Here is a 15,108-nt window from a genome sequence, read left to right as displayed (position 1 = left end):
TGTAAATCTGATTAGTGGTAAAAACAAACGCTGTAAATCTGATTAGTGGTAAAAACAAACGCTGTAAATCTGATTAGTGGTAAAAACAAACGCTGTAAATCTGATTAGTGGTAAAAACAAACGCTGTAAATCTGATTAGTGGTAAAAACAAACGCTGTAAATCTGATTAGTGGTAAAAACAAACGCTGTAAATCTGATTAGTGGTAAAAACACACGCTGTAAATCTGATTAGTGGTAAAAACAAACGCTGTAAATCTGATTAGTGGTAAAAACAAACGCTGTAAATCTGATTAGTGGTAAAAACAAACGCTGTAAATCTGATTAGTGGTAAAAACAAACGCTGTAAATCTGATTAGTGGTAAAAACAAACGCTGTAAATCTGATTAGTGGTAAAAACAAACGCTGTAAATCTGATTAGTGGTAAAAACAAACGCTGTAAATCTGATTAGTGGTAAAAACAAACGCTGTAAATCTGATTAGTGGTAAAAACAAACGCTGTAAATCTGATTAGTGGTAAAAACAAACGCTGTAAATCTGATTAGTGGTAAAAACAAACGCTGTAAATCTGATTAGTGGTAAAAACAAACGCTGTAAATCTGATTAGTGGTAAAAACAAACGCTGTAAATCTGATTAGTGGTTGCTAATGACAAACTGTCAAATCCGTTGTTGTACATCAAGTCGCCAGAACACCGACATTAGTCGGCAAGACACCGCCAAGGGATAGGGCAAGTCAAGGGGACGGAAAATACGACACCAACCAACTACCAACCAACCAAACAAACAAACAACTGCTGTTGTAACCCCATGTATGAGCCTTTTTTTCAATGGAACGTAAAAGATGACACTATACAGTACACGCCACAACATGGCAATATCTTAAAGCACACACACACAAACACACACATATACACACACACACACACACGCACGCACGCACGCACGCACACCCTCACACCTACACACACACACCCCTCCACACACAAACACACACACGCACATCCTCAAACCTACACCCCCCTCCCCCCCCCCACACACACACACGCACATCATATATATATAAATAAATAAATAAATAAATAAATAAATAAATAAATAAAAGATAATAAATTATCATACAAATTGGAATTCATGGCTTCATATTCCTATTGCTCGTTTGTTTTTCCAAGTGACCATAATGTGCCGGATTAGTGTAATGTTTGTATATGTGATTGTACCCATCTTATTATCTCATTATTGTTCGGTCTTGTTATCGGAAATCTCAGGCTATACCCGATAATTGGCATACAATTGGTAGGTTGCAACTAAACGTATTGCCACATCAAGAGCATTTGAATATTATTACATTTTCTCTATTTTTGTTTTTTTTACAAACAATCTTATTCACGACAACTGAAAATATTCGTTACCCATGAGCCGTTTCTATTTTAAACTCAAAATATGATCATTTCACTTTATTTCTTGATCTCGGTGGAAAAACGAAATTTTTGGTGAAAATTACAAAAAAAAATAATAAATAAATAAATAAGCACATCAAACCCCCATGACACGCCCCTCCCCCTCCCCCTCCTCCTCCTCCTCTACCCAACCGTTCACAGATTCCGGATCGAGTTGGTTTTAATTTTATTTAATGCACAATATATCCGTTCCAAGTGGTTTGACGTCGTCTGCTTCTGCAAAAATTGCTTGACATATCATCAAGAAAGAAAAAGAGCACAGAGAAAGAAACGGTAATGAAACATGGCGATATAATGCTTAAAACTGTTTAATTTTACGGCTTCCATATAAACACACTAATTCCAAACACTTAACTATACGATAAAGCTTGAAGTACGCTGTCGTGTTTCTCCAGTTGTACGAGTTATGTCCCTTTATTCATGTAAACTAGCTTGTCATGATAATGTGAATGACGAATGACTTCAGAAATTCGCTTTTTACAATTCGAACTTTACTTCAAAATTATTCTGGCACAATGATCTCCCTGATATGGTCTGTGCTGTGACTAAGTGATGTCATATCCAATTTGAATTGACTTTTCATTGGTAATTAGTTTGGATATTGCGATTTTCCTTGACAATTTTATACACTGTTGAAATTCTTTTATAAACAGCGACCAGGCTATGGAGTAGGGAAATCTAACCTATTTCAAGATGAATCGGGCGACATTGTTAGACAAACAAAACAACTATAGAACTTTACTCGGAAAACAACCAGGTGGGTAATAGCATAAACTATGTATATATATATATTAAACGAGATGATATGGAAAATCAACTTGTCAGTTATTGTATGTACAGGCACATATATACATGATACTGTAATTTGATTTGTTGGTAACGCGTTATCGTATGACGTGATTTTTAAATCATCATCATATTTTTTTTTGTGTGAAGGCGTGTGTGTATGGTGATTAGCCTTTTGTGGAAAATACAGTCGTTTTGATTTACAAAATAAATAAATAGCCATTATCACATTTAGAGAAAAGAAATGGTTGTCAGTGCAAAGGCGAATCTTACTGTAGCTGCTTTTAGAAATGAAATTTTTATCAAAATGTCTGCTATTGAAGGGTCTTGATTTTTTATTTATCGCCTACATTACCATGACGACCATGACGATGCAATCAGACATTTTTTTAATGATAACAAGTGAAGGAAAGCTTTATATAGCACTGTTCTAATTCCCTCCGATTATACTAACACCTAGCGATATCATTGGGATTGGTAGATCATAGTTGTAAGTGTCATCATTTTGTCTTTAAAATCACAAAAATTGCAAATGCACTGTACTTGTCTGTAGCATTAAAAATCACGATAATGGGTCCACAACCAGCGCTATCTACTTTGAATGATAACTGACAAAATGTTCAATAAAACATATGTATTATGTTTATCTACAAGTCTACGTAAGCTTGCAAATATGAATATAAATAAAAGTAACTTCAAATAAAAATTCTGCTTTCAAATAACACCAGAGTGACATCTTAGCGTTAACGAAAATTGTGTTTTTTATAGCGCGGACATTTTTGCTCGACGCTTCGCCTCCTTTGCCAAATCTCCCTGTAGCGGAGGACTTGTGTGCCAGCTTAGAGAATGTCCTCTCGATGGCCTGTAACATAGGAGGACCGTCAAGGATGCCATTTCTTAGCATGCTGGTACTTACTTCCTACCCAGAGGTCAGTTTATAGAGGGTTCTTGTGATGATGATGGTATTTAAGGTATAAAGTGTTTTTGAATGTAGTTACAGTCGATATAACTGCACTTGAAAGCCAATGAATGGTTTCTTGGAATAATACTGCTTGTATTTATCTTTACGTTACCAACATTTTTTATGCAATACCGGGAATATTCAGTAGGTTCCTGGTTGAATTTAACAAAAATGTTCATCTCATACGAAGGAGTAAAGCCAGTTACGTGAACAGCCTAAGCATGGAATGGCCAGCAAGACCTTTGTGATGTCACAATACAGCGGGCCCTGTTGTATTAATATTGCTTTTCGTTATAGTGACAATCTACTACTGTTGTTGTAATGGAACGACTGCAGACAAATTTTAATATAACGGTGAGCAAATGAAGAAACCAAACAACGATAAGTTTTCTCGGGAATGCAGATAATAAAGTCTGAGAACATCGAAATGTCTTCATCTGAAGCGCTAATGCTTTTGATGATTAACAACTAAGTTTGTTTTAATTACATTAGTTGACGGGGTCAAACGAATTCTTGCTAAGAGTCGTAGACTCAGAATGAAGATATACAACACAATACAATAGAGATTGTTAAAAATATGTCATCTTTCGGATTTGATGATTTCGTGCGCTCGACCTCCTGAACTCTGGTCGCGAGGAAATGATCGTCTCGTTAAAAAATGACTTTTTTGATGCTCGTTAGTAAGCCTGTTGGTTCCTTTGTTTTATACCTAGTTCTCATTTGTGAACGTGACGTTACTACGTCAGAATGACCAAGATTTCCATGGCGGGTGTCGTTGTTGAAGCAGAAAGCGCTTACTCTTCCGGAACACTTAGTCTTATTCTACTTGTATTTTTTTCTGGAGTCTCAGTGTAATTCTTTCTTCTGTTCATATTTTGCCACATTTTTATGGAAATTGAGTTTGGACTATGCGTATGTTGACATGTTGGTATGTTCTTGATGTTTTTTCATGACGTCATCAGTTTAAAACAGATTCATCTCAGTCCTTAAACACCATTTTTTATTACATTTTATCTCCTAGCTTTCCGTTGTGTAATCAAAACATTTCTAAAATTTGATGCCTATGAATATTTTCATTATATGATAAAAACTAGTTTGATTATAAAATCCATTTGATATATAGAAAAAAAAATCTCCGGAAGTGACTTTTTTATATTTCAGTTGTTGCTCCCACTGTCCTACGTTAAAAATAACTTTGTGAGGCTACAGCAGGCTTGTACAGACCTGAGAACGGCTATAGGCGATGCAAGGAACCAGACTGTGTCCGGTGGTAAGGGTTGTGTGGTTCAGGGTCTACAGGAGGCATGCGCACATTTTCAGAGACAGACGCACAACATGGTACAGGTACGTTTGCTGGTGCCCATATTTCTTGTTTTGTGCAAACATTATTGAGTGATATATTGTAACAGATATAACTGTAGTTATAATCAAAATCACAACAAAGGATTTCGGGAGAAGCAGGTTGATGAAGAGTACGGCTGTTTCACAAATGGTATCGATCATTATCTCATTGGAAAACATTCAGTTTCCGAGAGCGATAGAAAGTTTGACATGTTTTACCGTTAGATTGTATGTTAGGGAACACAGCATTTCTTACCCCGATTGGCGAGTATCGTCGATGAAACAGAAGACACTTCCCCTTCATGAACACATGGTCTTATCTTCTGCGACTCTTTCAGAGGTCTCCATGTAAAGTTTTCTTTTTTTCATATTCTGTCCTCCTTTTAGAAGATCCAGATTTGAATTAAGATTCTGTTGACCTGTCGGTATCTTTTGTTGATTTAATGATATCATTGTAAGCGTTTGTTTGTTTGATTTTTGATAAAATATCATTAGGGAAACGCCCATTTAAAGTTGACTTATTTTATTTGTGAAGTATATATATATCTATACAAACATAGCTTGTCGGAAACCCGCGAGACTGTGCTCTGTCGTTTGACTCAAACGACAGGCTCTAGGGTTTCCGACGATAACAAACACATAGGTATACATAATATGCATATTAATTTTAATAGAATACATCTGAAATTATAGGATAATTTACGATAGTTTGATGCCCAGTGAGAAAAGTGACTTATTTGACACGATCTGTTTCAAGCAATGTTCATCATTAATAAATAAGGCACTGAATACCCGACATGATAATATATACCACGTAGAATTTTTCTAAAAAATGATTAAAATAATAGACATACCACCACTTAATTTTATATCTCACTTTTCCGATTCTAGTTTGATTATTTTTTTATATAAAAAAAGAAAAAAAAAGAAAAAAATTTGAGAATCCATCCGAAACGAAAATCCGATATCTTTTTACATTTTGAAATACCCTGAAAATATGAAAAGTCTACAAATTTTCGATTAAAGTTCTTTTTCTGGTGGTTCCTCAGCCTATCCTCAATATCTGTTCTTGTGCTGCCTTCAGTATCACACCTTCCTATTGTTGTCTTTCATTTGTTTTGATGTCTCTATGGTTACTGTCCCTTCCCTTTTTGTTTACTTTGCTTTGCTTTTTTGAAATATGTATTTCCTTTTGATTCCTTATCTTGTAGGCTCCTGTATTTTGTCCGTTTTGTTACCGTGTTCTATTAGTGCCTTTCCCGTTGTTCGGTTTCGCTGTTTTGTTGTGGATTTTCTTCGGTACCTAGTGGTTTTTGTTTTAGTGTATCTATGTGTTCTGTCCTTCCCTTCGTTTTCGGTATGCATTTAGTTCCTGTAGTTGTCTTACCGACAGTTTTGATAGGTGGTGATTTATTCTGATCCTGTTCCTTATCTATCAATTTCGAGTTCGGATGTCAATCTACTAGTTAATTTGGATATTACTGACTTGATTTGAGTTGTATTGAAGAAATAGATACCTGGATAAGACACCGGTCATCAGAAAGGTACCTTACGAATCCTTGATATACTGTAACGATGCATGTTTAATCTTTACAAGAGAAAATACTACATTCAATTATGTATTCCTTAAATTTTTGAATGAAAAGTAAATTTTTGTTTTAGTATTTTCAAAATAGCGGAGAAATTTTACAGAACGAAGATATGAAGGAAAAAGAAACTTTTGCGAGACTTCGAATGACGTTAAATCTGACATACAGTTTTCAGTGAACACTGTAATTGCGGAAGAAATTCGTAGGTTAAGATTAGAAAAAAAACCCCGTAATATTCACGGCTGAGTACCAGCTGCCCCAATTGATGATATCTTTGACATATGGTCATTGTTTGACCATCACTCTAATTACTGACCACAACAAGAGTTAAAGATTACTTTGAGAACAATATGCGATTTCATCAGGTAATATGCAAAATCTTATAATTAAGGTATAATTAATTTGGTGTTTATTATATATGTAACGGATATTTGACCATAATCTAGTATCGATAGACTGATCAATTATCAACAAGGTAGTTCGCTGGCGGCTATAACGTTGTTTACAAACAAACATAATTCAGTAATCCTGTGTTTATTCTGCATGATCAATGAATAGGATTGATGCCAGAGTTTGATAGAGTATTATTGTACTTGACCTCCCTATGATTACCAATGAAAAATGTAAATGAAGCAAACTTTGTAAAAAGTCGAACATCAGCACTCGTAAACCTAGCTATGGAACAGTTCTACCTTCTTTGTCGGATCAGTTTCATGACCTAAAGACGTAAGGTCTGCCCAGTGATACTTTTACTACATGTTCAGTTTAATGAGTCTGTCGCCTCAGATTGATTCTTTGTTTAAGTACAAGTTGTACTGAATATAATTTAGATATAATGCTTCACTGATTATCTAAAATTCTGGAATAACATCTATCTACCAGTATAGTGATAAACACTAGAAAATAATAGGAAAAATCTTAACAAGAATAAACGTTTGAGGACATCATGTATAAACACCAGAGTATACAATCAATGCTAAGTATAAGCTACATTTTTATATTATTTCACATATACTGGATTACATGTGCATAACATTGTGATAAACGTTCATAAGCTTCTCAAAGTTCATATGTATATTTCAGAGACGTTCCTTTCAGTTGCTTGTCCAGGAACTCGTTAAACTTTTCGTTTTGTGCTACGGTAAACCAGTTCTTCCAGTCTCCAACAATTCCTGTGAGGACCAGAAATGTTAATGTAGATCTTGCATTCTATATTTAATTCATCAATCTAACTTTATCAGTTGTGATTCGTACAATCTACACACAGGTAGTGTATTTATATTGACAACAAACCAAAAAACGGACGAAAGATAGAATACAAGTCCTTACGTATAACACAACCATTAGATCAGAGCCAGAACTCATAAGAACTTATATTCTATTGACATTACAAACCAGAAGAAAATGTTTCCAAGTAACTGGCGCCAGATTCATTGATATCGATAGCAATGATATAGCCTCAATTTTACTCTCCTGTACATTCATCAGCGATCTACAAACGTTCATGATCAACAGTATAATAATAATGTCGTACTAATCAAAACATCAACGATTAGATAACCTAAATATGTCACTAGCTCCGGAAGTTCAAATCGGTCAAACGGCAAAAATGACAGGAAGAAAGCGAATTAGGAATATGAGCTGCTTGCTATGGTTTTACGTCACGTGACTGAAATATTTCGTTATCTCTGTCGTTATCCTTATATGCTTGAGTGGTTTGAATAGACTGAGTTTTTGACGTATTAGATATTTACCTTTCCTAAAAAGGAAATGATTTCCGCCTTCCACAATCTTCACTGGACCGGTTTTTATAGTGACTACTGCATCCAAGAACTTTTTGAATGAGCATTTATCTGCAATTTCCTTCGCGAGTTCATCGTCTTCAGGCAGCTCTAGATGCTTAGCAAGGCGTTTGATTTCTGTCACTGGATCCTGCAAGAGAAATACATATATATTCTTACATAAACAAACAAAATGAAAAAAAGTAATGTTTTTCATACTTTTTTTTCGAGGTAAATACATGTTTTTACTTGTTGCCTTTTCCCTATCCCTACTCAGGACATGTAAGTGCATGGGGACCATTTGATAGTTTATTGAGCACCAAGATGAATTGTTTTTAAGCTATTCGTACAAAGGAACTTTCCAAATGCCACGACCACCGCATGCTATACAAAGCGACATGTAAGACATGAAACACAACTCAAATCTAGAATTGTGTCACGTCATTATGGTCTACCAATCTTGCAGTTGCCAACTATAAAACTTTTTAATGAATAATTTTCAATACACTTATTGGAAAGGATTAGAAGAAGATATATTCATTTACTTTTGTTTAAAATAGGCGTACTGTATTAACATATATGTAATATGAGAATACATTAGTCTTATATATAATCGACAGATCAGTTGAACGAATAGTAGCCATACCCTCTTAAGTTCCTCATAGAAAATCGTATGCACATTTGTGACTTGTTTTGTCCTGATGGCTTCATCCCACGCCTTCTCGTAATTAAAGAAACCATCGTAGAAATCTGAAAACAAGAGATGAAGAAAAGCATCAATAAAAGATCCAATATGAACCATCACAAATGGAATTGATTTAGAAATATCAGATATTACGTTATGTGGTAGAACCCTATGTGATCAGACAGGATGATGATCCGTATACAGAATTTTATGAGAAAACGAAATCCATCTCGAATGACCATGATACAATGCCATGGTCGCTTATCTCTATTTTGACATTTCCTTATTTGGACACTACCTTTAGCAATTTTTTTATATGTTTGTTATTGGAAATGATTTACATTTAAATAAGATCTCGATAAATATACTTTTTTCACGAGGAAATTGAATTGGAGGGTGTGTGCTTAATACTTTGAACCTAAATATACAGTCACTGACCATACGTATTGGCTCATAAAAATGACGTCATTAAGTAGATTTAGTGAATTCCTATTGTTTTCAGATCTATCTTTTTCCAAACAGCACATATTCTGACGAAACTTATAACGGAACAATTCGCAGGATATACGACAGTTTGTATACATGTACAATGAAATAGTGTTGTACCCCTACTCTGTGTTTATAATGTCGTCTGCCAGTCGATGGCTCCCAAAGACCCCGAATTGACACAGCAGCTAAAAAAGACATTGTAAAATTGTTTAAAATGTTATTTTGACAAAAAATGTTTTTTAGAACTTAAACCAAGAACTGATCGGATTTTTTAAAGTGGTTCCATGAGAAGGAAAGCATAGAAATTTTACCGAGAAGTGGGCGGGGCAGAAAATCAGATGTGATGGTAGGATCATTCGGATCGTTTAAGAACAATAGAAGAGGGACTTAAAATGATGTGACTTCACTTTATGATAATGCTCCGATAGGTAATTTGCCAATAAGAAATGTTAGAAGAAGACTTTTTGAGTTTGGATTTCAAATGTGAACTGTTTTAAAGAAAAGTACCATTGGACATGTAAACAAGGAATGACGGCTTCACTTTTGTTGGCCAAAACTTCATTGGACAGTTGCAAATAATTGGTCAAATAATGATATTGAATGATGAAACAAACAAAAAACTCGGTGCTGACAGAAAGTGTTTGTATGGAGGAAAACAAGTGAGTAGTTACATCCCGACTTTGTGAAGGTTGTATCAAACACTGCTCGAAATGTGTGTTTCTCGGCGATGTTTTTGGGATGCATTTCTTATTTTGGCGTCAGAACACATACATCTGTTGATGGAAAAATAAACACTGATAAGTATATTTCCATTCTGGAAGAACATATAAGGCCTGTTGTTGCGAGACATTATGCAATTACACACAGGATTTTACAAGATAACACGCCGTGTCATGTCTCGGGGAAAGCTACCGAATGGAAAACATTCAATAATGTCAGAAGTTTACGTGGCCATCCCAAAGTGCAGATCTTAATGTGAGTGAACACGGGTGGAAAACTATGAAAACTCGACTGTCAGAGTTGTAAATGACATATGGTCAAGTTTGCCTTTGGTGCTATATTCGGAATCTGTACAATTCACTGCCAGTGAGATTACCAAGTGTACTTAGTGTAAAATTTGCATGTAATTACCTTATTTGTTTATTGAGATATTCAACTTTTAAATATCCCCCCTCATGAATTTTCAGCTGAAACATAAATCACGTCGCCGAAATGCACCAATACTAATGACTAGTGACTGTATGAAATTGAAAGGGAACATACTATGTTTGTTTTCCATCTGATCTTTGAGGAAGTGCTCCCAAGTTCCGGGAAATTCTTCATCCTCTGATGTACTGGGATTAGAAATACGCTCGTCATGTTTCGAGTGGTTATACCAAGATACGAAGACATCTTTAGGATTGCGACGAGAGAGGATTATTTTGCACCCCTTTTCCAAGTGCTGCTTTGGTAGATGGCGAAATGGAACATGCGTACTCAGAATACGAGGGGACTTTAACTCGTCCAATTTTGAGAAGTCCTCTACGGCTTCCAGCATACCTGAATGATCGATGCAATTTTATTCGGCATTTTTATAAGTCTAACGCCTCTTTTCAATAATATAGTATACTTTTATTATTATTACTCGTGTTATTTTATTACTACCCTATGATAGGGAGTCATGACAATTCCTTGACAAATTGAAATAATTCCTATTGTTGAGAAATTTATGTCGTATATTAAGAAAAAAGAAATATAAATAAACAGTAATAACCTTAAATGTATGTTTATTGCACACTTTACTTTATATATTGTTTTTACGTAAACATAAAGCATACAATGTCACAAAAAAGGAAAATAACATTTCAGCTTTAGTATCTTAATATAGACATTTTATTGCGAAGGGAAATACGTTTTATTGGATTTATATTTTATTTAAAAATATTTAAGCTTTAAAAAGGTTTGAATTAAACATACCCGCTATTTTAGCCCCCTTGGCATACGTGGCGTGTCCTTGTACCAGCATTGACAATATTTCATAGCACCAATTAGTACCTGTAAATGCAAAGTGAAAAATAGATAAGTTGTAATTCATTTATGGTAAGAATATAAAGGCCTTATAAGTTTATAGATGTTTGCTAATTTTTCTAGTCAATTTGATTTTAACTTTGAATAGATATGTAACTGTAAACATTGCTAATTCAAAACTCTTTTAAGTTGTTTTACCTTTAATATATCCGTAAATATCACGGCAAAATCTTGATATCACACAGCATTGGGAACGACCAGAAAATACAAACACGTGAACAAAAATTTAAACTCAAGATCGATGAAACAGGGGGAAAATTAGGACAAAAAAATGGTTTAGACATCGTCATCGACACCCGTCATTTAAACCGTGGACAACACATGTGAAAACAGTTACGTTTGCAAATGAGAACACAATGTATAATTTGAGTGTAATTATACTTTTTAATACATGAAAACTGAAACACCATGGTCGTTCTACCTGTTTTGGGGATACTGCAGATTAAGATATCGCTATCTTTTGATTCAAAGTCTCTGACAGCAGCCATTTGTTTATCTGGTACAGGAAGTAGAGGCGGAAAGCTCGGTAAAATGTAACCATCGTATACTGGAAACACACTGCAGTGTTCACGTTTCGAAGACATTGTTGATTTGATACCTAAAAGAAGACGATAGATGTCAATTTTGCGATTGTAGTTTTGATTGTTAAGTACGATTGTAGGATTATCACTGGGAATCATCTTGATAGTAGCTATAATTTTACATGTAACTTGTGACATCAGTTACTTTATTTTGTACTACAAACGTGTTCATAAATATATCAACCAGTGTATAGTGATATAATATATCACAATATATAAACAATATTCTTTATTCATAAATGAACAGGTATAGACTTTTATATTATTATCCATACATTTTGCTGTTCGATTAAAACCACGGTCAAATGTTATGTTCACTCACGCACAAGGTAGACCCTATCGTACACCAGTCATATTGATCGTATTTGAACGTAGTTGACAGTATCGACATGTTATTCAACCCATTAAAACTTTGTGGATATTTCCTCTTTGATCAATTTGGGACGTTCTGCGAACCTACTTTAACCATCTTCAATTTAGTCACCGTAGTAGTGTATAAAAATCAGAGATTTCCGTTTAAAACTTTCCTACTCACAGCCAGTAAAATTGGTTTGATTATTTACACGATGATAACTAGAGTCGTCCTATTTATGCTGTACAGCTTAAGTTGACAGTGGAGTGATTTCTTACCTGTGATAGCTAACCTGATACAGTAGTCATGTTAACTGGTGAAAAACTGGATGAGATATAAGATATGAGAGATAAAAGCAAACAAACAAACAGTCGTGAACGCCATGAACGGACTCATATGACACATCAAGGGGGAAAGGGGCAACAACGAGGTTTCCGTCAAAGGACACAGATTCATTGATAAAACCTCCATAATATGAGAGTTAGTTTGAAATACACAAAATGCATGTATGTGGACTGGTCTAGAAGACAGATATAAGAATGATTGTAAATATCTATATAAAAATGCATGTAGGGTGGATTGGTCTAGAAGACAAATATCAGAATGATTTTAAATATCTATATAAAAATACATGTATGTGGACTGGTCTAGAAGACAGATATCAGAATGATTGTGCATATCTATATGAAAATGCATATATGTGGACTGGTCTCGAAGACAGATGTAAAAATGATTGTATATATCTATATAAAAATGCATGTATGTGGACTGGTCTAGAAGACAGATATCAGAATGACTGTACATACTTATATAAATTGCATGCATGTAGCCTGGTGTTTACGATTATCGCATTCACTAAACAATGGTTACATCATGTAACAGCTAACATGGTTGAATGCTTGATTATTAACAAATGCGTAGGTACACATACTTCCTCGTAAATATCTTTTTTACGCTAAGTTTGCACTTACTTACTGAAAACAGGTTAAGATCGTATTGGAATGCTCATTTTGAAACATTGTATACATATATCGTGGCATCACTTGAGGTGGATACAATAAGCAGCTTTATGAATGCCATTTGCCAGGGGTGAATCATACAGGATACATATACATTTGAATGCACATATACAATTTGGGTAGCAATGTAATGTATGCATTACATGAACGGAATCAGTACAAACTACAATACAAATATACTCGCACAGATATGTGTTTTCATAGGCTGTAATGTGTAATCACAGAGAAAGAAAAGTCCTATTTAATCTTACCTGTTTAATGTTTATCATCAAAGTAAGTCCTCCTTTGCCAAGATGATAGGTACATGTGCTATTGCTTGTTGAGATATGACCTATATAACAAAATCAGCGCCACCTATTGGTATTTTATTTATAGACGTACTTAAAGACACACAAGCATAATGCTACCAGCGCAATTTCACTCAAAATAATTCAAAATGAAAATGTTGTATAACTATCTCTATAAAATTGAGAATTTCTGGCCTTCTTAAACATTAGATTTTATGTTTGAGTGGGTGGAAATTGAAGTAATTCATATTAATGTACAGGCACGAATTCAGGTGATAATGATTATGCCTAACGGAAAAGTAAATGGATTTTACAATACATATTTCACATGAGTGAGCGAGATCTGTGCTGATATTTTCAGTCGGTAGATAGTTGCTATAAATGACCTATATATCACGTCTCATTGCAGATTGTCGTTGACTTACACAGGATAGTAGTCGACGAGAATTAACTTTAAGCAGTATATCTCGTATAATACCATGTGATTCAATGCAGCTGTGTTGGAATCAATTGATAAATGTACATGTTTATATTTTGAACTGCCTTCATATACAATGTTAATAAAGATCATGAAAAGTTCCCAGATTGTGTATGATTATAACATGTGTAGTAGTGGTTCGGGATTATAAAGTAAGTTTGTATATCGTGTTACAGTGGAAGTTCAGATGGTTTTCACTCGTTTCTGAATGGTTGCCATACGAAGGCTGCATATTTTGTTAATCATCTTGGGAAGCATTAATGAAAAAGAATTGACTTCCATTATTCATACCTTATGAAACCATGAATGGCACGAGGTCTCTTTCAAGGTTACAGGTTATGGATGAAATGTGATAAATTTTCTGAAATAACCAAGAAGCCAGAGCTATGATATTTGACCAGAATTTTGATATTTGGCCAGCAGCATACTGGGGTAAATTATCTAATATCGGCTACTTCTTTATAGCCAACAAGCCCTTAGTTGTGATATTTGGCTAGCAGCATGCTGGGGTAAGGACGTTCAAATTTGTACAAACGGATGATTCACATTCAAGGTCAAAAGGTCTAGATATTTAAAGCTAGGCATGCTTGACAGAAAATCTTTCCAGTTTTCTTGATTGTGTAATCTATCGCATTATAAATAGTAGCAAAGATAACACTTATAAGCTTAGTTAACTAAATGACATTATTGTTGCTTTAAAATGAAAAGATTTCAACAGATTCCAAGAGAACAGTATAAACACACCGAAAGATCATCAACTATTTATGAACTGTAAGAAGAGCCTATTGTCATGGTATTTTATCCGTAATATAGTAAGGAGACGGGCTCACAGTTACTTTACAAAGTCGAAACAATGGGATGTGCTCCCCTTACCAACAGGAATTCATAATGCGATTTTTGAAAAAATTGTATACTGTTGTTAGATTTTAATTGAATGGTTCATCTTTGCATATTTTAACGTCCTGCCAATAGAATGTGTTTGCGTGAATGATACAGGGTGAACGAGTCCCTTGTTGGATTCTATAACTGTAACACGTGGCATTTTACTTTCTTATATGGTTGGAAAATATGTTGTACTGTGAAAAAGTGAGAAGTTCTATTGAAGAAAAACGCCTTATATCAATGTAAGAAATTTATGATAAAAACATAAGATGTTTTTGGAAAGTTCCGTAATTACTCAATTAACTATGATGAAAGTAATTTGTAAAAGTGAATGAGCCTTTATTTAAGCCATTCA

General features: G+C 34.6%; 2 protein-coding genes across 3 annotated transcripts in view; one reads left to right on the top strand and one right to left on the bottom strand.

Annotated features, from left to right (window-relative positions):
• Window positions 1-2,148: 2,148 nt before the first annotated feature.
• LOC132557145 (meiosis 1 arrest protein-like) overlaps window positions 2,149-15,108 on the top strand; it is a 33,151-nt gene continuing 20,191 nt past the window's right edge. Inside the window, exons 1-3 of the mRNA XM_060221636.1 lie at window positions 2,149-2,212; window positions 3,010-3,170; window positions 4,364-4,546. Of these exons, the coding sequence (XP_060077619.1) occupies window positions 2,149-2,212; window positions 3,010-3,170; window positions 4,364-4,546 (408 nt within the window). The remainder of the gene's footprint in view (window positions 2,213-3,009; window positions 3,171-4,363; window positions 4,547-15,108) is intronic.
• Window positions 5,050-13,433, bottom strand: LOC132557138 (sulfotransferase 1B1-like). Of its 2 annotated transcripts, XM_060221628.1 has the most exons (7): window positions 13,358-13,433; window positions 11,576-11,752; window positions 11,044-11,121; window positions 10,351-10,626; window positions 8,560-8,663; window positions 7,887-8,064; window positions 5,050-7,304 (listed from the first exon to the last, which is right to left on the bottom strand). In XM_060221628.1, exons 2-7 carry the CDS (start codon window positions 11,736-11,738, stop codon window positions 7,192-7,194), a joined length of 912 nt encoding a protein of 303 aa, XP_060077611.1. In that variant the 5' UTR covers window positions 11,739-11,752; window positions 13,358-13,433; the 3' UTR covers window positions 5,050-7,191. The 2 variants fall into 2 exon arrangements, with proteins under 2 accessions (XP_060077611.1, XP_060077612.1); XM_060221629.1 differs by lacking the exon at window positions 11,576-11,752 and having other exon boundaries at window positions 13,358-13,414.

Source organism: Ylistrum balloti, unplaced genomic scaffold (assembly GCF_031769215.1).
Source record: "Ylistrum balloti isolate Yb309-2 unplaced genomic scaffold, AGI_CSIRO_Ybal_v1 Utg370630, whole genome shotgun sequence".
In the NCBI taxonomy this organism is placed as follows: Eukaryota; Metazoa; Mollusca; class Bivalvia; order Pectinida; family Pectinidae; genus Ylistrum; species Ylistrum balloti.
The sequence above is the reverse complement of the archived record's forward strand: the minus strand, read 5'-3'. Positions and strand labels throughout refer to the sequence as shown.